The sequence below is a fragment of the Helianthus annuus genome, chromosome 9 (genome assembly GCF_002127325.2).
Source record: "Helianthus annuus cultivar XRQ/B chromosome 9, HanXRQr2.0-SUNRISE, whole genome shotgun sequence".
In the NCBI taxonomy this organism is placed as follows: Eukaryota; Viridiplantae; Streptophyta; class Magnoliopsida; order Asterales; family Asteraceae; genus Helianthus; species Helianthus annuus.
In genome coordinates this window covers 170,109,997-170,132,007 of record NC_035441.2, presented here as the reverse complement: position 1 = coordinate 170,132,007, position 22,011 = coordinate 170,109,997, and the positions used below count along the sequence as shown (strand labels likewise).

The following is a 22,011-nucleotide window of genomic DNA, read 5'->3' as shown; positions in this document are numbered from 1 at the left end:
TTGCTGGTTTTCTCCTGCGCACTTTCCTCCATCCTACATATCTTCTTCTTTTCTTAGGCTTTGCTTTCTTCGGAGGTGGAGCTTGAAATTCCATAGGTTCCTCCAAATCAGCAATGTAACCAGTGAAGTCGTTGGAAACTTCTATTGGTACATGATAGAGATTGAGATTCTGAAGGGCTTCAGATAACTCATTCATGCTGTTTAGCATATATGCAAAATGCACACAAAATGCTAAGTTAAAATTTTATAACAAAATTTCACAAATATTTAAATATTATTGCATACCGTGTGATAAATTTAATACAAAGGACAACTGAAATTTGAAACACACTAGGGTTTATCGTAATTTATTTATTTACTGGATAACTTTTCTTTAGAGCTTCTGGCTTGAGTGTACTAATAGTTTTCTAAAGGTTGGTATTTACTGCTACCGTTGCTAACATATAAATATCTGCCCATTTTTCATCTAATTTGTCTTCCCAAGGTGGATTATTGCCTATTTTCTGGGCTTCCTGATTAACCTTCACTTACTTTGGTTGTGATTTCTTTCCTTTCTCCTGACTTTTCCTAATAATCAAACTTCTTTTATTAGGAGAAAGTGGCTTTTCAAACTGGGTTTTATGGACAAATATTCCTTCCTCCATATCTGCTGGGTATTTTGAGGAAATTCCTTTTTCTTTAGGTGAAATATCTAATTTATGATAGATAGCCGAAAGTCTTTGTTTACCCATACTGTAACTAACAAATAGTCAGTTAATAAACACATAATTACAGAATGGCAATCAGTAAAATTAAGTATTTTGCTGAATACTTAATTAGCTTAAATCAGTGGCTCTGATACCACCTTTTCCTGTCACGGCCCTAGCCCCGGTTTGACCTGGTCCAGAGCCGCGGGACAGGAACCCCGTGGCATTTAATTTAAGCGACATCGGAAGTCTTTAATACAGATCTTTTAATACTAAAAATGCCCGTTTACTTTATTACATAATTTAGGGATAAAACCCTGTAATTTCCAATAAAGTGATTTCACTGGGAATCTTTATTTTACAAAACATGTTTCTTTATTTATTTATATTGAGCCACTTCCTTAAGCTTGTAGTGCTTCACGGCACAACAGATCACCTGAAACATGTTTGAAAAAGGTTTTGTCAGCGGGGAAATACTGAGTGAATCATTCATTTTGTCTAAAACGATATTATTGTTATAATTTACAGTATTAAGAGCGATTACAATGTTTCTACATGTCAACCATATACCCACGGTATTTGTCACTCGACCACCCATTGGCTATCTCGTTGTCTAATGGTGTCTGTGACTATGGTCATATCACCCCTTGGCTATCTCGTTGTCCAATGGTGATGGATTAACAAGTAATGTATACAAAACCCCACATACCGGCTGTAATGAAGACTACAAAGACTTAATCCCTGTAATTATAACTTTTGAAAATAAACATGATTTTGAAAGCAAGTTTGGTAAAAAGAGAATGACTCACATTGCAGATTTATGCGGGCGGAGTTTAATCTACTGATTAGCCTGTTTAACCTAATTTAAATAACAATGCACACGAACTGGGTTAGTAACTAATATAACATTTTCGACAATTCACGAGATTAAACCCTCACAATGAATGACAAAGTGCAATACTTAAACATCCATCGAATTAACGACGAATGACAAAGTATAAACTCAATTTGACCGGCACTTAAACATTCGTTGGATAGTTTCAATCGATCGGACGTTGAATCGTAATAGCAATCGAGTTATTACCCTGTTATCGCGGCAGCGTTTCGTGATTTGTGTGTGTTTGAAGTAAACAGTCGATAATTCAGTGCACGAATTGAGTTTTTACGTCGTTTCAACTCCAGAAATCAAGTCCCAAAGCCCTCTATTTATACTGAAAATTTGACCCCCCTCGCGTGACGCGAGGGGTCTACGTGGGGACGTCGCGTGACGCGAGGTGTCACCCTACTCCATAGGGTAGCCACGTCCCTAACTAGCTTGGCTGAGTTGATGAAATTGATAAATTCGATTTCTACAGCAAGTTATATGGATAATCGTAAGCTAGGGTTTACCCCCCTTGAGTTTTAGGGGTCCTGATCCTGATTCTGATTGTTATGAAAATTTTAGGGTTTATGCAGAATTACTTGGGTTTCTCAATTAGGGTTTCCTTATTGAAAAATTAACATAATAAGTAATATTTATAGTGAGAGTTGTTACACATGGCGTAGGTGACCGAAGGTTGATAGTATTGAGGCATGCTCACCTGTGGTATAACAGTGCTTGGGCTTGCCGATGTATAACTGGCATAGTGCTGTGACGTATCATCTGTGCGCTAGTGGTTGTTGCCGGGGTGAAAACGTTAACGCCTGTTGCAATTGGTTCGACTGATTGAACTACAGAGAAGTGTAGGAAAACAGGTCTGCCGCCGTCGTCCCAGAAGAAACGGCAGTGGTGCCTGTAAAGCCTGGTGGGGGTCCTTCTGCTTCGAATTCCAAGTCGAGCGACCTGGTTACAGCCGGTGAGGCTGGCATGGTGGTAATAGGGCTTGTCTCTAGCAGTGAATTGCTAGTTACCATTACCTGGCTTGGTGTTACTGCTACGTTCTGATCGCTTGCCATGGGGTTCAGTCTTGTTGCTATCGAAAAGGTCCCACTGATGGCGCCAATGAAGAAACACTTACCTTTTATGGTAGTATCCGACTCAGTCTTCAACTCTTGGCGATCCAAACAGCTAGCTGCAAAACAGAACACCGTTAGGACTCGTTACAGGAATGGGGTTATTCCTGTAACCACCCTCCGGCGTGAGAATAAGTCTCGGTTGTGGGAGAAAGAAAGTATGAATGCAGAGAGAGAGAGAGAGAGAGAGAGAGAGTAAAACGAGAGCAAGATGGATCATACCTTATATGTTTACCTCTATTTATAGTTTACCATTAGGGTTTTTCCTAACTTAGGATGAACTCCGATAAGTTAGGGATTTGCATGATCTTCCCAAAAGAATGGGGATTTATTTACGTGATTTATCCATGCAGAATGGAACATTATAGAATAAATGTTTATAATTGATTATTTATAATAAAATAATAGGTAATGACCGGGTCGGGTTAGCCGATCCGGGTCATACCTCGTCATAATCTAATTAGGAAATTCTTATCAGACAGTACCCCTGAAGCCGCCCTCCACCTAAACCATCCTACCTGAGCTCTATGTGTCATGTCATGATCTATGTCCCATCACTCTGAACAAAACGATCCTAGATACTTGAAGCTGGTTGTTTACGAGACCACTTGACCTTCGATAGTGACTTGGGTGTATAATCGTAAAATGTAAAATAAAAAACTTTTCTCTCTAAAATTTGAAAACTAATCTAGAGAAAATAGAAGTTGGTTGTTTATAATTTTGATTTTAGACACCGTCCATAGAAACACAAAGGCCTGATCCACGGCATATTCTATTCTCTACACACCGCCACCTGTTTTATACCCCTTTTCTACTCAAATACACATTTATTTCCCCTTTCTCAATACTCTTCTTCTTCTTCTTCTTCCTAATCGATCCTCCTAATCTATCTCCAGGTAATTCCATTCCACTTATCCGATCTTTGTCTACCTTTTCCTTTCATTGTCACCGGTCAATTCCAATCGTTCTCTCATCTGTTTTTTTTTTTTTTTTAATTTAATTTTAGCGGTTTTATAATTGTAATTGGTTTGATTTTGTGTTTGCGTTGCAGATGGCGACTCTAATCTCAGACACTGCATCATGGAAAGACCTCAAGGTTTATTTATTTTATTTTTAATTGGATGTATTTGTGTTGAATTGCAATTGTTAATTGGTGTTATTACTTGTAGGCTCATGTTGGGGAAATTGATAAAACGCATTTGCGTGATTTGATGACTGATACTGACAGATGCAAGTCAATGATGCTGTATGATTTTTTGTTTAAACTCTCTTATGAACTAGTGCCAAATGTTTAATTATTTTTTGAAGTTTTATGTTTAGGTTAAGAGAGTGATGAGTGATTTTTTTTTTCATTTGGTTTTATACAGCGAGTTTGATGGGATATTCTTCGATTATTCTCGACAGAGAGCCACTGTCGATACGGTTTCTAAGCTCTTTAAACTTGCTGAGGTAGATTGGCCTTATATTTTTCGGTTGAGAATGGTGTTATAACAACATTATCATAGTATTAGTTGATTGGAAAATGGAATTTGCTAAAAAAAAAGAGATATTTTCTGATCAGTTTATTGTCTAATGCAGGAAGCACATCTTAAACAGAAGATTAATAGTATGTTCAATGGGGAGCATGTAAGTAAAGCTATGATTTTTAATTTATTCAGGTGTAACACTCATGGAGTGACTTGTTTTTGGAAAAAGTATAGGATAATAGCTGATTCAGGTCTTATTTTCTTGTATGTACTTCAGATAAACAGCACGGAGAACAGGTCTGTGCTTCATGTAGCTCTTCGTGCTTCGAAGGATGCGACAATAAACAGTGATGGGAAGAATGTTGTACCAGATGTTTGGCAAGTTCTTGATAAAATAAAAGAATTCTCGGATAAAGTTCGCAATGGTTCCTGGGTATCTATCAATTTTACTAGCTGTTTTTGTTTTAGAAGAATAACATTATCTGTATAAATATATAATATTGTTGAACATTCAACCTTTGTTAGGTTGGGGCCACAGGGAAAGCATTGACCAATGTAGTTGCTATTGGTATTGGTGGAAGCTTTCTTGGTCCGTTGTTTGTGCACACCGCTCTTCAAACAGGTAGCTTTCTTAACTCCATATTTCAGTCGGATATTAACCAAATCTCTTATTTTAGTGGGCTTAATTGAATAAAAAAATGCTTATTATAAAGAAAAAATTGGGAACTTGCAGATTCAGAGGCTAGTAAACTAGCAGGAGGACGGCAGCTTCGCTTGTAAGTATACATATCATGTTCTTTTTTGGGGGGGTAAAGAGGACGATGCCGCGACAAACTGTATAAATGGGAAAGAAAACAAATTGTGTGCTTTGTGATGAAGTAAATGTGTTCTTATCTTTGATTGCTTATTTAGTTAGTGGTTTTATATCGCCATTTCAGATTATGAGCATGTTAATCTTAGACCGATATGGAATCCGTCTGTTTGTGAATTTGTATCTCATCACCAATTTACCATTTAATTTCTAGGGTATCTGTATATTAGCAATCTGAACTTTAATTCTGACAACACATGCAGTTATATACTTGTTATGAATGCCATAGCCAGCATTGAAGCTCTAGGGGAAGGACATGTAGTTGAAATTATGAATGTATCTAAAGACTTGCTATCAACGTGATATATCTTTGGTGTAAATGGTGTAGACCCATTAAAAAAGAAATTGAAAATATGTTGTCAAAGACGCAAGGTGCAGGCGAGGCGCATCGGCCTCGCCCGGAGCCTAGGCGCAAGGAATTTGGTTGAATTTGGTTGAACTCATGTGTGTCCGCACCTGCGGACACGAATGCAGCTCCGAAAAACCCGGGCCCGCGTGAGGCAGTTTTTTTATACTCACTCAGTTTCGTTTTTTCCTGTTTTTTTTTTCGTTTTTTCCCTGTTTTTTGCGGTGCGCCTCAGGCTTTTTGCGCGCCTTTCCTGCGCCTCAGACCGCTTTTTTCAGAAAAACCCATTTTTGCGCCTAGGCTGCCACCAGGCGCTATAGCTGCGCCTCGCTGCGCCCGGGCGCCTAGGCGCGTGCTTTTTGCGCTTTTGACAACATAAATACTTTACACTTGTTAATTCGTTAGGACATGCTGGCCATAGTCTAATGTTGAAGCCCCTGAAAAGATGTACGATGTGAAAAAAAAAACTATATTTTTGCTGCTTGCTTCCATGAACATATTTATACCGAGTTTTATTTTCACAATTTCGCATCAGTTCTTCCCAAAAAAACATATTCCCTGAAATGTGGCTTATGCCACAACATCATATTCTTACTTATTCTATCCTAATATATGGGTATATCTGCAGTCTAGCTAATGTTGATCCAGTAGATGTTGCCAGAAATATTTCAGGCTTGGATCCAGAGACCACTTTAGGTGATACTACTTTACGTTATTATGTCTTGCATTTCCTTTTTATTTCAACAAACATAACACTGTATCTTGTTTTATATTTTCTGATATATTTTGTATTCAAATATTCAATGCAGTTGTTGTAGTTTCCAAGACTTTTACTACAGCTGAGACCATGCTGAATGCTCGGACATTGAGGGAATGGATCTCATCTGCTTTAGGGTATGTTTCTAACTTTCTATTAATGTTTCTAGATCCTATAGCAATATGTCAATGTTTGATCAACTCTTATATTATGTCCATACTAATTAAATTAAAAGATCCATACCTTCCTCTTGTATAACGTGATCGTTTTATTTGTTGTTTTTAGGCCACAAGCTGTTTCAAAGCACATGGTTGCTGTTAGCACAAATCTGAAGGTTTGATCTTGTACATTCGTTTGGTTTGTTTTGCCCACTTTGCATGTCCTGTTGTGGTTTCTGTTATGTTTGTTAGTCATAAATCCTTCATTTATAAAATTATATAGGTTGTATGAGCATTTTAATTTGCAACTAATTCTGGAGGTGTAAATAGGCCTAGCCTGTAAGTGAACTGAACGAACACTAACAGTGGCATGTTCGTGTTCGCTCATCTAACTTTAACCGAACATGAAAACGAACACCAACATATAATCTAACACATTTTTTTGTTCATGTTCGTGTTCGTTTATGTTTGTTCGTTTAAAACCTAAATGAACAGTTCACGAACGTAAACGAACATAAACAAACAAACTTAAACGAACATAGTTTGACAAACAATAAACAACACGAATGAACATAAATGAACACAATTGACTAAACATAAACAAACATAAAGTAATATTTTATATAAATTAGTGATTAATTACGATGAATTCCATTGCAAAACCCATTTTTATAACTATAAAGCCCAATTACCAATTAGTTATTTTATATAAGTAGTTAGAAAGTTCCTTTTATGTTTAATATTCAGTTATTCACATAAATATAACTACTTATGTATTTAAATCGAAATGAACATAAACGAACACACATAAATGAATGAACATAAACAAATGTAAATAAACGAACATAAACGGACGTTCACGAACATAAATGAATGAACAAAATGTGTGTTCACGTTCATTCGTTTAATTAAACGAACTTCCCACTGAACAAGTTCACAAACAGTTCATGAACGTTCGATTTGTTTACAGGCCTATGTGCAAAGTATTATTAGAAAATATTTAAAGATAGAATTATCTTAGATGGTGAATCATCTGAAATTCTGGCTTAACTATAGTTTTTACCTTTTTCAATATACATTTGATGCAGCTTGTGGAGAAGTTCGGGATTGATCCTAATAACGCTTTTGCATTCTGGGACTGGGTAGGAGGCCGATACAGTGGTAAGATAATTCGTTCTTACACAAATAATAAAGAAAAGAAACCCATTTTTCTTAAAAAAATATTCATCTGATGGGTCTTTATCCATTTCAGTTTGCAGTGCTGTTGGAGTATTACCTTTATCTCTCCAATACGGGTTTTCCGTCATTGAAAAGTACAGTAACATATGAACTTCATCTACTCACTCAACGGCATCATTATTTATTTTTACTGACATGAATTCACTTATTTACAGATTCCTAGCAGGCGCTAGAAGTATTGATCAGCATTTCCACTCGGCTCCTTTCGAGAGCAATATCCCTGTATGCATAAATTATTTACACCTCTACATTTTATCTCGTCTGTGTGATTGTTTATCTTACTAAATGTCTTATCCGTTGACATTTTTCAGGTTCTTTTGGGTTTACTGAGCGTATGGAATGTCTCTTTTCTTGGATATCCCGCAAGAGTGAGTTTTTAACTTTTTATATACAAAATCCCACTAGGCTTATCTATTCTTGATTGAATTCATTAACATAATTTATGATCTTTTTTTTCTTCCCTAGGCTATCCTGCCTTACACTCAAGCTCTTGAAAAGCTTGCTCCACACATTCAACAGGTGAATTATCACTTACATTGCGTTATTCTTTATCTTTTCTGAAAGATTTTTTAAAATGTTTGGTACTTCCAACTTAATGTACAGGTTAGCATGGAAAGTAACGGAAAAGGAGTATCCATAGACGGTGTTCGCCTTCCTTTTGAAGCTGGTGAAATCGATTTTGGTGAACCGGGAACAAACGGTCAACACAGTTTTTACCAATTAATTCATCAGGTACGTACTGTGATTGCAGTTTCGTTCTTTTACAATTTAGCTTTTGTCAACCTTGATTTTGGAGTTTTTTCAGGGGCGTGTTATTCCTTGTGATTTTATTGGTATCGTGAAAAGTCAACAACCCGTCTACCTTAAAGGTTCTATTTTATTTTCATCTTTTTTTTCTTTCGTTTCTTGTCCCGTCGTTGCTTATTCGTTATTATTTACAATTTCGTTTGCAGATGAAGTGGTAAATAACCATGATGAGCTCATGTCCAACTTTTTTGCACAACCTGATGCTCTTGCTTATGGGAAGGTAATCCGTAATTGATTGCATAACCTTCAAGGAAAATATAAAAATATTATCTTTTTAATGATTTTGTCTTCTTTCCAGACCCCTGAACAATTGCAAAGTGAGAATGTTGCACCTCATCTTGTTCCTCACAAGGTTATTAATTCCCTTCATGAATTAAATTTTTTTCCGCTTGCAAATGAATCGTTGATTCATGATTACTAATTTAATCCTCATTGACAGACGTTTACTGGGAATAGGCCATCACTTAGCCTTCTACTTCCATCATTGGATGCTTATAGAATTGGACAGGTTTGACCAGTATAAACTTTAGTCAAATCTGCGCATCTGGCGCTGACATCATCTTACGAAATCTTTTTCTACTGTCTGTTCAGTTACTAGCTATCTATGAGCACAGAATTGCTGTTGAAGGTTTTGTTTGGGGAATCAATTCTTTTGATCAATGGGGAGTTGAACTAGGAAAGGTATGCATGCACACTCACACGCACACACATGCACATAGGGCTGCAAACAAACCGAACGTTCAGCGAACAGTTCGTGAACCGTTTTGAGGGAAGTTCGTTTGTGTTCGTCCGTTTAATAAATGAACAACCACGAACAAGAAATTTAGTTTGTATGAATGAACATGAACAAGTGGCGTGTTTGCTCATTTATGTTCGTGAAGGCTCGGTAACGTGTTCGTATGTGTTCAATAGTTCATTAGCGTTTTTAATTTTTAGATTTTATTTAAATACTTCAAAATTTCGACAAATAAAATATTTAATAAGTATTGGTGTATTATGTATTCTGTTCATGAATGCTTGTTTGTGCTCGTTCGTTTTCATTTGTGTTCATGAACATTAGTTAGTGTTCGTTTGTGCTCATGAATGTCATTTGCGTTCGTTACCTAAAATAACAAACGAACGTGAACACGTTCATTTCCTTGATGAACACGAACATGAAATCTCGTTCGGTAAATGAACACATATTTACTTAACAAACGAACACGAACAAGGTCTTGTTCTGTGTTCATTTGGTTCGTTTGCAGCCATATGTGCACACATACACATATATTATGTGTGTGTTTCTTTTTTTTAGTAGATAAAAATTACTAATAAGAAGAGTTTGCAGTCACTTGCATCCCAGGTCAGAAAGCAACTTCATGCATCTCGTAAGAAAGGAGAATCGGTTGAGGGGTTCAATTTTAGTACCACCAAGTTGCTCACAAGATATCTTGAGGTACAAAAGATGCAAACCGTAATCTTTTAAAAGAATACGAGATCAAACTATTAAAACCAAAATCTGTTTTTGTTTTTTTGGCAGGCAAGTGCAGACGTGCCTTCGGAACCCACAACTCAATTGCCTAAGATATAAAGTTTTCTGAAACCAAGATACCAAACCAGATGATAACATAGTTTTTGATTTGTTACACCAACTCTCATCATCTGTTGCTTCTTTTTGTAACCGCGTGACTCGTGTTGCACGAGCATAATAATTCTTCACATTTTGTTGTGATCCAGAATGATGGAATTAATGCTTTAATTTCCTGAATAAGATTGTGAAATCAAGCCTCTTGTTACAGTCACTTTCTTTGTATTTCTCAATGATTGTTGTATATTGAATGTTGCTGCAAGTTTAAGAAAAATAAGTAGATCTTGAGTTTGTGGGACTAGAATTAGATTTCTTGGCCACCAACTGTTTGATGAAATGTTTCAATAACCTCAACAACTCAAAAGTGTTGTACCCATTTTTCAGTTCATACATCACATCATAATGGTTGAAAATATTATGTTTTTATAAGATTGACAATTATAATCTGGATTAAGGAACCTTTTTAAAGCATAAGTTAAAGAAAATGTCATGTTAGATTAGATAATAACAGAATATATTATATAATGTATGATCATTGTGATTTGGTGTTCAATGATTGACATAGTCCTCTGCAGGTTCATCCATTATTTGTAGTTGAAGCTAAACATTCAACAAAGTCAACAGATGCCCTTCCAACCCAACCAATATATTTAAATAGGGTCAAACCCAATTTTATATACTTTTAACAACTCCTCACCTTCTTTGTTATTTATTTTCCAAACACAACCAACTTCCATTCCTTCTTTCTGATTATCAAAAATGGTGCTTCCTCCTCCACCCCTCTCTCTCCTTTGCATAATCTCCATTGTCACCCTTTATTTGATGATAGTTTATGCCGTTATCGGGTTCATTGCCAAATCAGACCTTTTTAGAGTTGACGCGCATGAAGTTGATCATAAGCCCTCCGGGTTGTCGCGGGAGGAGTTGCAAACGTTGCGATGTTTTAATCATAAGATCAATGAAGCACATGAAGAATCATTGAGTTGTTCAATATGTTTGGATGATTTTAAAGATCTTGAGGTATGCAAAAGATTTCCAAGTTGTGAGCATGTGTTTCATAGCCATTGTATTGATCTTTGGTTGGTTCATAGAAGAACTTGTCCAATTTGTAGGACAGATTTTGATCATTTGATTCATGTTGTTTAAATTTCTTTTATATGTGCATATATCTTCATTTCATGTTTTGAAAATACTGAAATTCTTGAACTGTTTCTAATCTTTCAAGTCGAAATGATATGGAAATTATGATCCATATTGACATTGTTGGTGTAATTTCATTGTGTTAGGGTGAGGGGGGCACCCTCGGTGACCCCATGCGGGGACCAACTTCGCCGAGTGGGGTGGTGCCGCCATCCAGGCGGGAGGCCAAATCGGGGAGCCGGCACCGAAGAGGGAAGGAGAGAGAAGGTGGGCCCCCCATTCAATCAACCAATGAAAACTTTTTTTTTTTTAATAAAAAAACAAGTCACCTAAGAGGGGAGTGCCGCCATCAAATTGGGGTGTGAGGGGAGTTGACATGGCATAACCTGATTGGGTGTGCGTAAGAGAGAGGACTCCCCTCTTAGGGGAGTGCCCCGCTCACCCTTATGAGTAGAAAGAATAAGCTACTTTCGGTTATTTTTTCAATCCACAAGTAAAATACATTTCATGCATTAACTGTCTCTTTAGTTTTCACGGTTGTAAAACACCTAAAAACTATTTTATTAATATTTAAAAGCTAATTATATAAGAATGAGATATATTTATTTATAAATAATGGGCTAGAAATATTATGTATATATGTTGGAGAGAGTAAATGAGATAAATGGGGTTCAATAAACGGGGGTTAAAAACTTAAGGTATATAAAATGGAATTAGACGATATCAGGGGGCAGAAACGTCTTTTTCAAACGGCAAACATACTACTTCGAAATACGGTTATAGATGCACCTTTTAGGATTTGAATCCTTCACCTCTTGTTAGCATCAGAATACATTTTACAGTTTTCTTCTTGTGAGTCGATAAGCAAGAGAGAAAGTCAAAAGATGTAACGGGTGGTGTGTTTTAGAGCAACTTTCAAACCATTAAATATTGTTTAAAAAGCTATTACTTATCCATTAATTAGTTTAATCAGAGTCTTAAATCGAAATATAAAACTGGAGTGTTTTTCTACCCTCTTTTATTAAAAAGTTTATAGTTGACAGAAACTATGTAATTCATATCACAAAATTGAAAAATAATAATCACCCATAGTTTAGAAATCATCAACACCCTCCTTCATAAGTATTTATGATCATCACCACTCATCCTCAATTTATGAGATAATAGTTGTTTATTATATATACGTTGATAGATGTTTCTTTCTGTTTTCTTGATATATTATATACAAGTAAGATATCAAATGATAATTGCATTCAAAAAAAAAGTAAATTAGTTTAGAATTGAATCAACCTCATTATACATATGAATTTTGACTTGCCATGAATAGTAACCTTTATTTGTTTAATTATTATATTATATTGTTATTATAATCTTAAAATATTTTAATTATCTTTTAATATATTTTGTTTTTCGATTATAACTTTTAAGATAAGGCGTTTTATAAAATTTTATGAGTTTATTGTTATGACCTGCTTATGTTTATCTACGTCTAGATCTAAATTTTGCTCAAAACTGATAAAGTACTTTTTCGGTACAGTAAGTTGTAGCAAGTGTCGATGTCGTACCAGTATTGTGACTGAAATCATCGGAGCAGGTACCAGTGTTTGTTTTTATGGTTATTTATTGATGTAAAACAATGTGGATATCTTTTTGGGTATATAAAGACTTTATTTTTTCGGTTCCTTTTTTCAGTCGTTGTAGTGTGTGTCAATACCATAACAGTCCGATATCGATAAAAACCGAATTCCTGCCGCATAGCGCAGGCAAATCCCACTAGTTATTGAGTAATTAAAAATTCAACATAGTTTATTATGTATTTAAAAATAAAAAGTCAAAGGCAGAATTGATATGTGATGAAGTTCTAGATAAGATAAATATAGTCAGTTACATGTATTTAATTTGTACCTAATGTCACGTGTCACTTATTGAAGGCGTCTACATTTTAATTTCCTGCATTTTTATATTTATCTTATATCAATTAATTAAATAATAAATAATCAATTAATGTTAAATTTTATCTTACTTTGAATGACAGATAGAATCATTCTATTTAATCTAATAATATATTATCTTCAAACTTAAATTATAAATTAAAGATGTTTTAAATAATAACACAAAACAATAATTTTAAACTTAAAAAAAACAATAATACGCTCATAAAAAAATTAAAATACAAACAAAATATACAAAATAACTTATTAGACATTAGATCAAACTTTAAAAAACACTAATTAGGAAGAGAAGCTTATAATATAATTCTATTTTTGATTTTTCAAATTGGGGTTCTAATCAATTCGAATTAAACATAACCAAGTTTATGACTTGATTCGAATTAAACCGAACCAAATTTATGCTTTTTTAAACGAATCCAATAGCATATTATTTACTATATAAAATTACATTTATTTAACCCATGTAATACATGGTGTTTTTAAAGATATAACTTTTTTTATTACATAGTATAGATTCGTCCCGCTTGCGGTATGCGCATATAATGTATATGTGTGGACGCTCGGAGGGCAAAAGTGAAATTGCACTAATTTTAACATTATTGGGTTCTTAGAGATATAATTTTTTTTTATTATTTAATATATAAAACTAAATTTGTTCAACCAGTGTAATAAACGAGTTTTTTAAAAAAATAGTTGTTTTAATTTAGTATATAAAATTACATTTATTCAACCCGTGTAATACACGGGGTTCTAACCTAGTTATTAAATATATGAAAAACAAGTTGAGATGTTATACCGGTTTAGACTTTTAGACCATATATTGCGGTCGTCCTAAAGCCTTTCGTGGTCTATGTCACCACCCAGCCCCAAGCGAGGCCACCGCTGCCTAAGCGGCCCTGTAAGATTCAACCGCTATTGGGGTGAAGGCGTTGAGAATGAGCCCAAAATGTGACTAACAAAGGCAACGAGAGATAAAAAAGTTTTTTTTTTTTTTTCTTTTTACAAGAATGTACATCCGTGATTAACCAAACAATACACAACACCATTACTGACTAATAGGATGAGTATTGGAAAACGTTTTAGGAAACTTAAAAGTAAACATATCATTATAAATCTTTCTATACTAATAAACAAAAATCCTTTTTGGACACGTGTCATTCTCTGGTAATTTCTCACCCTTATTTTTTATTTATCTCTTTTATTAAATAATAATAATAATAATAATAATAATAATATTAAACATCAATTTAACTAAATCTATTTATATCTTTTGTTTTCATAATCTGAAATTGATTTAGTTTTTATCTCTAAAGTTTCAATCTTTGGCAATTTAAGTCTAAAGTTTCAATCTTTGATATTTTAACCTCTTTGATTAATTTGATTTTTCGCTTCTAATTCAAAAGTTTTCATCTTTTGCAATTTTAATCCCTTTAATTTTTTTACTTTCAACCCAAAGCTTTTACAAAAATTCTTTTTGGACACGTGTCATTCTCTGGTAATTTCTCACCCTTATTTTTTTATTTATCTCATTTATTAAATAATAATAATAGTATTAAACATCAATTTAACTAAATTTATTTATCTCTTTTGTTTTCATAATCTTTGATTTCTTTTTTATCTCTAAAGTTTCAATCTTTGTCAATTTAAGTCTAAATTTTCAATTTTTGGTATTTTAACCCCTTTGATTAATTTGATTTTTCACTTCTAATTCAAAAGTTTTCATCTTTTGCAATTTAACCCCTTTAATTTTTTATTTACTTTCAACCCAAAGCTTTTCATCTTTTGCAATATAATCTCAACACTTTTTTTACTTTCAACTTTAGTCTGTTATAAACTTTTCATCTTTCACAAGTTCTCTGTTTAACGTGTCGTTCTAAATTTCCGAGTTAACACGCCGCAACGTGCGTGTGGGGTTCAACGTTTTTCATCTATTTTTTTTCCTGTTTGACATGTCCGTCGCAGCGCGTCTAATTTTCCCGTTTTATAGGTATGTCGCAACGTGCGAGTCAGAGATCGACTTAGTTATTTTTTTCTCGGTTTTACACATAGGCTCGTGGTCATGTGAGAAACATTTGCCTTTCATCTAACATGATATATAACTAATGAATCCCCGCCGCATTGCGGCGGGTGGTAATTCTAGTATACAACGAACATAAATGAATGAACATAATATTTATTAAATGATAAACAGAATTCTCACCAAACCTCTCTACTTCGATTAAAAAACACGTAAATGTAAAATGGTAAAACTCATGTTGGATATGTGCAGCGGCGAAGCTTTAGATTTACGGCCCAGGGGGGTCGAAAACGTACACACCAAAAAATTTCTATAAAACGGGGGGTCCAAAATGTACATACCCAAAAATTTCTATACGAAAACTACATACTCTTCACTACTGAGCGAAAAGTTCAGGACGTCGGCCGCCCCCTCACACCCCCACTATCCTACGCCCTTGGATATGTGTACCTGTGTAGAGGTTTTACTACAATGTTTAACCAACTTAGACCATCTGTCAAAGGTTTTACTGCCTTTACAAGGCACCTAACATTGATGCTTCGCATCGCTCCATCTCAAGTCTACTGGGTGACTTTCTAACTTTAATAACTTCAGATGGTCCAATCTGCTCCAGGTTTATACTGGGCTTTTTAGCCAATACTTGCACCAATTATAGGATTTGAGTCTGTTGGATTTCAGTGGAGATCATGTGTTGTTTTTATCAAAAACGGATTTCATATATTATATAATTAGATCTGTAATTAATAAACGCAGAGGAATAATATAAAATAAAATCAACACTTAAACAAACCCAAGAGGATAACAGTTACAAACATGGTATACAAATTAATCTACCAATGAGATAGATATACCTTTGTGGTTAAAGATTAACCGGTTGAGACGTACAACGAACGGGTGCTAGAAAGACATCAATTGAATCAATGAGACATAGATCAAATTCATTCTCACAGTGCTCAGTTCTTATTATTCTCGATCAAGTTACACAAAAACAGTTGACAATAATCAAAGAATGGTATGCATCTCAAGTCAGAGGATAAATGTAGGGATGGCAAAAAAGCCCAAGCCCGATGGGTATACCCAAAACCCGAAACATACGGGCCGCGTATACCCGAAGCCCAATGGGTATGGGCCGGGTACGGGCTTAAAAATAGAAATAAATACCCGCCCGATACCCGGCCCATTTACCCGAAAGTATCATATTATAGATTTCCATATATATAAATTTAGTATATGTACTTATTACCTTCTCTATAGTCATATGTATATATGTATATAGCAAATGTTTAAGGAACATATAACTTATTTTTCAGTATGTATATTGGATATAAAAGCAATCACCCTTTATTATGTGGATGTTTTATGCAATTAGGTGGTCCTAATACAATTACTAATTAATTAAGTAATCGTTTTAATTTAGTTTAGTATATGTAGTCTGAATATGATATATAAGTTATTAATCATAATTTCATTCGTTATAGTCATTAAAATAGTAAATTATATAAACATCAAAGTAAAAACTGCACATTTGTTCCAATGGGTATTTTTAAGAAATTAACGGGTATCCCCGATACCCGCGGGTATGCCCGATACCCGTTGGGTAATTACCTGAAAAAAAACCGACGGGTAACGGGCCAGGTATGGGACAAAGAATTACTACCGGGTACGGGCCTGGGATTACCAATACCCGGCTCATTGCCATTCCTAGATAAATGAGTAAATATATTTCAAAACGTCTTTATGACTAAGATCCATGAAGATGATTTGAAGTTATATATCCGATGTCATTCACAATCAGCTCTGTGAACTTGGAACTCAACCACTTGAGCCCAAATTCAGAATAGTATCAATTCAGAGTCCCCAAGAGTATTAAAATTTTACTCAGCTATAGGAGATCCAATAACTTTGTATGTGGCATTATTAGAATTGAATGCTTTTGATTGGTTATTGGATTTTGAGTGGTACTTGTTACTGTTTTTTTTCTCTTCATAAAAACGCCACAAACAAGTCGTGCTCCCTACCTTTTTGCATCGCATCGCTTTTGTGCTCACATGGCAGCCACATGTCAAATAATGCCGCTCTATGTAAACTGAAGTGCGTTTAATCTAACACTCGTCAAAGGCGGGTAGTTTTTGGCAGCAACAAAAATTTTCTTCTCATCTTTGATATTATAACCAAAATAATTATATATTCTTGTAGAACAAGATTGGTTATAACAGCAAAGGCAAGAAGAAAGTTTATGTTTGTGCAAGTGTTCTTTATGATGATATTCCTGCTTAGTTTATTAACTTTACAACGTTATTGTACTATATATAAAATCTATTTAGCATTTTAAACATTTTGTGTTCAGCTTCATCGACAAAAAGTTAGAAAACGATACAAAAAATAAGCTCAGAATAATGCGTAACATTTCATAGACAATGTCTCATAAGTCCAGACATATAATTGCATACTCATCATCGCATACCAAAACCAAATTTGAAAACAAAAAAAGCACAAAAATACTGTCACAAAAAATGTCGGTCAAAACATTTAATCTCAGAAATGAATCCATTAAATGGATATTACGCAGACAATCAACATGGCATCATTTCAGACCGCCCGTCTGCTAAATTTCATCATCGAAAAACACAATATTTCATTAAAAATATATGTTACGGGAAAGCATCAGAAAACAATTGAGAGATAGTTTTCTACATCAAAATCTTCAGTGTGTAGTATAAGATGTTTTTATTGCATCATTTGCTTTCCTTATAAAACAAAAAAAATTAATAAATAAAAACTCAAAAACAGTTATTAAAATAGGCATCAGATAATAAGCGGAGTTTATAATCACCACGGTTAAATCAGAGTGTTAAGCATAAAACTGAGTTATCGTCATCTGCCAATACAATTCAACTACAAAAAAAAAATTATAAAAACTAAGAAAAACATAAACTGAAAATATATTATAGATATTAATTTAGGAAGGACCATTTGACACTAAAGCAATAGGTGAAAAATGCAATGCGTTGGTAAGCCATCCTTAATTAGCTTTATGCATCAGTTATATCTCCTTGAATAATACAAAATTCATAACAAGGAGAGGGTAAAACAGATGCAAATTAAGATCTTCAAACAATAGAAAACATAAATTCTTAGAAAAACGACTGCAATTGAAACAAAAGAAGCTCGATTACTTGATCCTAGAAAACAATAGGGTGAGATGAACTGGTTGTGATGCAAAAGAGAGTGACGCGTAAGAGACTAAATAGGGTTAACCGTAGCTAGGGTTTGCATAATATGAGTGGGCCTTGGAGAATAACAAAGGGTATGAAGCCCGATTATGATAGATGTGGTTTGGACTTTGGATGAGCTACTACAACTGTCTTGGGTTGGGCCTAACGGTCGAGTTGTTCTTTTTCTTTTTTTTTCTTTTTTTTTTTTTTTTTTTTTTGTGTTGGGTTGATCCTATAATTTGATAAGATTCTTATGTATGTGGTAGCTTCCTAGTTCCTTATATTTAGGACATCAAAAATTAGACAACGACTCAACATGGGTCTGTTTAATTTATGCAATGGGTTAAAAAAGAAAACTATTGTAAAACTTATTAATTTAAAAAGAAGTTCAAATGGGTTAGGAGGTAGCACCACCACTCATCATTGTCACCGACCCGACAGGCTCACAATGTTTCGCTGCCCACCACCCACCGTCGACATCGATGTCGCCATCACCACCGTTTCTCCATCGTTGCAGTTAGCCACAATAAGTAAATATACAAATCTTTTGTGTATATAAAGGATAAAAACTATAATTTACCCTACAAAGATATTGAAGAGTTACGAATCACCTATCAGTTAATTATAATATATTAAATATATATAGGGTCAAGATTTAGAGAAAACGCTCAAAAGTGTGAGGACGGAGAGAACGCTTATGGATCGTCCGATCAAAACAATCTATGGACTAGATTGGCGCGGTAGCATTTTAGTAAATAACACCAATTTTATTACGTGGACGCGCGTCACTAAGGGTAAAAACGTAAAAAACCATTCCTCACATAAAACGCCATTGAAAATAAAACGCCAAATAAATACAAAACGCCAATTTTATCACTGGGTGCTTTTTTCTGTGTTTTTATTTAACTTCTCTGGCTACAAAAACGCCATAAAATATGAAACGCCATTATATATAACGCCAAACTTTACATCCGAATAAATATAATTTACATTTTGTTTTATAAAAAAAAACATCCCGCCTAACCTACGCGCCAAAAAAAATCTATAAATAGAAACGCCTCACCACCTTCCGTTTATCACACCAAAAAACACAAAAAAAACACACAGTGCTTGCTAAAAAAATTTACAACTCAATTTAAAACGTCAAAAAATACGACATCAAACATCTTTTTCTTTCATCCTCAGTAAAGTTTTGCAAGAAGCTTCATCTAATGATTTTTTACGCGAGTGAAGAAAAGATTTTGCTGCATGAGATGGACAAAATTGAAAAAAGATGGACTGATGACACCCATATGTCATACTGTCATCTTTGTTCATGAAGAAGGATTGGATGATAAGAAGAGACCTATACTAGTGGCAGATAGCATCCACCCACAGGGGTCGCTCTATGACTCAAACATCAACAAAGACAATTCAACACATGAACAAAGAAAATAAACAACGACAAACCCAAAACGCCATTTATTTGTCACATTTCTTGTAGTTTCAAAAGAAAAAAGAGACTGATGACACTGAAGATTTAAAATAATAAATTGCTTCTACTTTGTTTTTTTGTTTTTTTTCCTTTTTTTTAATTTTCTTTGTCTATTGTTTGTTTTGTAATATCAGTTAATAAACAACAAAATAATATTAATGCTATAACGCAAAATATAATAAAACACCAAAATTAGCAAATGCGTGTAAAACGCCATAATGCCATACAAAAGCTGTAACACTCTAAATAAATTGCCCAATATTTAAACCGACTAGATAAGAAAGATCATAGTCATTTAAAACATTTAGTACATAAGTGTTTGAAAACTACCACTAAACTTAAAGGACACAAAAGTAATTCTTTCATTACAAAAGTTTTCACAAATGAACTCCTAAAACAAAAGTGAAGATCATCTTCTTGAGAGTGTTCGGTTCATAAGTCTTGAGTTGATCACCATCCGCTTGATTGACTTACTTGAAAGCTGGAAATTTAACAAAATATCAAGGTTAGAATCCCTCAAATTTCATATAATTAAGTGTACGTTTAAATCGGATTCAAAATATGAAATTATACAAAACTTGACATTCTTAGCTGCACTCCACCGTAAATTACGGTGGTCACCGTAATTTACGGTGAGAGCTGGACGTTTATGGTTCTACCGTAAATCAGTAGAGAACCACCGTAAAGGTTTACTCTCCACCGTAAATTACGGTGGTGCCGTAATTTACGGTGGTCTCTGCATATCCTTCCTGTTTGCTGTTTTGACCCGTTTATACCAATTCCTGCACTTTAAGGACATCAAAGCACAGCACGGGGTATTCCTTTACAGCAATTATGATCCGTTTAGGATCCTTTGCTTAAGCCCACACGCTCCCATTACCGGTTTGCGTGACAAATAATATTCTTCCCATTACCCGACACACGGGTTTATGGACTATGGATGAGGTACTTCCGTTACCCGGTTTGTACCCACCACTATCATCTCATTATGGTTTGCCATTATGAGGTCCCTCATTTCAAGCAACCAAACCATCACGACTCTCTATTGTTCATAACTAGTAAACCATTAAAATGAAAACTAGATCATCAACATTATAGTAGCGTTAACCACGTACCTTAGAGCTTTCCCTTTTGGCGAGCGTCCGCACCGGCTTGACTTCCCGACGCCTCGCTCGTGTTGCCTAAAACATACAAGCCAATTTATCATTAGAACCATTCGGCTCATGATTAAGCTTGTTACTTAACCAACACCACATTTGTGTCGATCAATGTCTTTTAGGCATTTTATCAAGCATCTTGTGTGCATAATTTCTTACAATTTGTGACTAAGTTTAACATTCATGATTTAGCCATAGCAAACATCAATTTAAGCAATTTCGCTAAATTTTTACATCAATAATTTCTGAATCTTGTTCATAAAGCTTGAATTACTCTAGGATATATCAAAATCCTAATGTCTCATACTTTTCTACAAAAACCCACATATCACCTCTAATGGTGATCATGAACTTTACAAGAATTAAACCAAATTTCAACAAGAAATCTACTAGGGTTCATTCTTATACACTATTTCAATTATTTGAACCTCATGATTTTATCTAAAATCTAAGGTAGAACCAAATCATGAAATTTTGCATACCTTACGATCCCTTAGTCAAGGTGATCACAAATCTATATTCAGATTTCAATTCGGACTCGATTTGCACCTTCAATTGATGGATTTTATGAACATTAGGGTTTGAGGAGAAATCCCCTTTGTTCCTACGTTCTGATCGATTAAACACACACTTAGGTGTGTGTTTAGTGTGTTATTTTTTACTAATAATAATTTAAGTTCCTGAATTGACAATTTTGGTCCCTCAATTATACATGGGCTATAGAACAAGGGTTTTTTTATTAAACTTTGTCATATTATGTTAAGATTTCTACTAACTAGGTTATCTTTCCTAGTCTTTTATCTTAACTTACTACTAGTATTTAGTTTAAAAATGTAACATTAATATTTTCGGGGTGTTACAAGTCCACCCCCCTTAAAGAGGGTTTCGTCCCCGAAACCTGTTTATGTATATGACAGAAGTTTCTTATACGTACCGAAAAGTGTAGGGTATAGTCGTTTCATTTCCTCTTCAGACTCCCACGTGGTGTCTGATCCTTTTCGGTGTTCCCATTTGACCTTTACTTGATAAACCATCTTGTTCCTTAAGCTTTTCACCTTACGGTCTAGAATAGCAATTGGTCTCACCGCGTAGTTGAGACTATTATCCACCTCGATGTCGTCATAGTGAATATACGCGGTTTCGTCAGCTAGACATTTCCGGAGCTGT

At 34.6% G+C, this 22,011-nt stretch overlaps 2 protein-coding genes and 2 non-coding genes across 5 annotated transcripts; 2 read left to right on the top strand and 2 right to left on the bottom strand.

Moving 5' to 3' along the window:
- The first annotated feature begins 3,363 nt into the window (after window positions 1-3,363).
- On the top strand, window positions 3,364-10,140 carry LOC110879516 (glucose-6-phosphate isomerase, cytosolic). The gene is made up of 24 exons (XM_022127984.2): window positions 3,364-3,574; window positions 3,730-3,774; window positions 3,848-3,924; window positions 4,046-4,127; window positions 4,257-4,304; window positions 4,422-4,577; window positions 4,670-4,766; window positions 4,878-4,920; window positions 5,990-6,057; window positions 6,171-6,255; window positions 6,404-6,452; window positions 7,365-7,437; window positions 7,529-7,589; window positions 7,671-7,737; window positions 7,827-7,883; window positions 7,981-8,034; window positions 8,119-8,247; window positions 8,321-8,384; window positions 8,469-8,542; window positions 8,621-8,674; window positions 8,762-8,830; window positions 8,914-9,003; window positions 9,650-9,757; window positions 9,842-10,140. The coding sequence occupies exons 2-24, from the start codon at window positions 3,730-3,732 to the stop codon at window positions 9,890-9,892; spliced, it is 1,701 nt and encodes a 566-aa protein (XP_021983676.1). The 5' UTR covers window positions 3,364-3,574; the 3' UTR covers window positions 9,893-10,140.
- A 452-nt stretch (window positions 10,141-10,592) lies between these two features.
- LOC110874925 lies at window positions 10,593-12,710 on the top strand. Of its 2 annotated transcripts, XM_022123259.2 has the most exons (3): window positions 10,593-10,909; window positions 11,176-11,296; window positions 12,567-12,710. In XM_022123259.2, the coding sequence occupies exons 1-3, from the start codon at window positions 10,649-10,651 to the stop codon at window positions 12,659-12,661; spliced, it is 477 nt and encodes a 158-aa protein (XP_021978951.1). In that variant the 5' UTR covers window positions 10,593-10,648; the 3' UTR covers window positions 12,662-12,710. The 2 variants fall into 2 exon arrangements, with proteins under 2 accessions (XP_021978951.1, XP_021978950.1); XM_022123258.2 differs by lacking the exon at window positions 12,567-12,710 and having other exon boundaries at window positions 11,176-11,618.
- Window positions 12,711-17,655: 4,945 nt separating this feature from the next.
- LOC118482535 lies at window positions 17,656-17,745 on the bottom strand. The gene has a single exon (XR_004868569.1). It is a non-coding gene; the product is annotated as a small nucleolar RNA R16 (small nucleolar RNA).
- Window positions 17,746-17,796: 51 nt separating this feature from the next.
- Window positions 17,797-17,884, bottom strand: LOC118482534. Its single transcript, XR_004868568.1, has one exon. It is a non-coding gene; the product is annotated as a small nucleolar RNA R16 (small nucleolar RNA).
- Window positions 17,885-22,011: the final 4,127 nt, after the last annotated feature.

Coding starts and splice junctions, on each gene's coding strand:
- LOC110874925 (XM_022123258.2), top strand. CDS start 10,649: ATGGTGCTTCCTCCTCCACCCCTCTCTCTCCTTTGCATAATCTCCATT. Junction 10,910..11,175: donor ATGATTTTAAAGATCTTGAG/GTATGCAAAAGA, acceptor TCATTGTGTTAG/GGTGAGGGGGGCACCCTCGG.
- LOC110879516 (XM_022127984.2), top strand. CDS start 3,730: ATGGCGACTCTAATCTCAGACACTGCATCATGGAAAGACCTCAAG. Junction 6,058..6,170: donor GGATCCAGAGACCACTTTAG/GTGATACTACTT, acceptor TATTCAATGCAG/TTGTTGTAGTTTCCAAGACT. Junction 7,738..7,826: donor CTTTCGAGAGCAATATCCCT/GTATGCATAAAT, acceptor GACATTTTTCAG/GTTCTTTTGGGTTTACTGAG.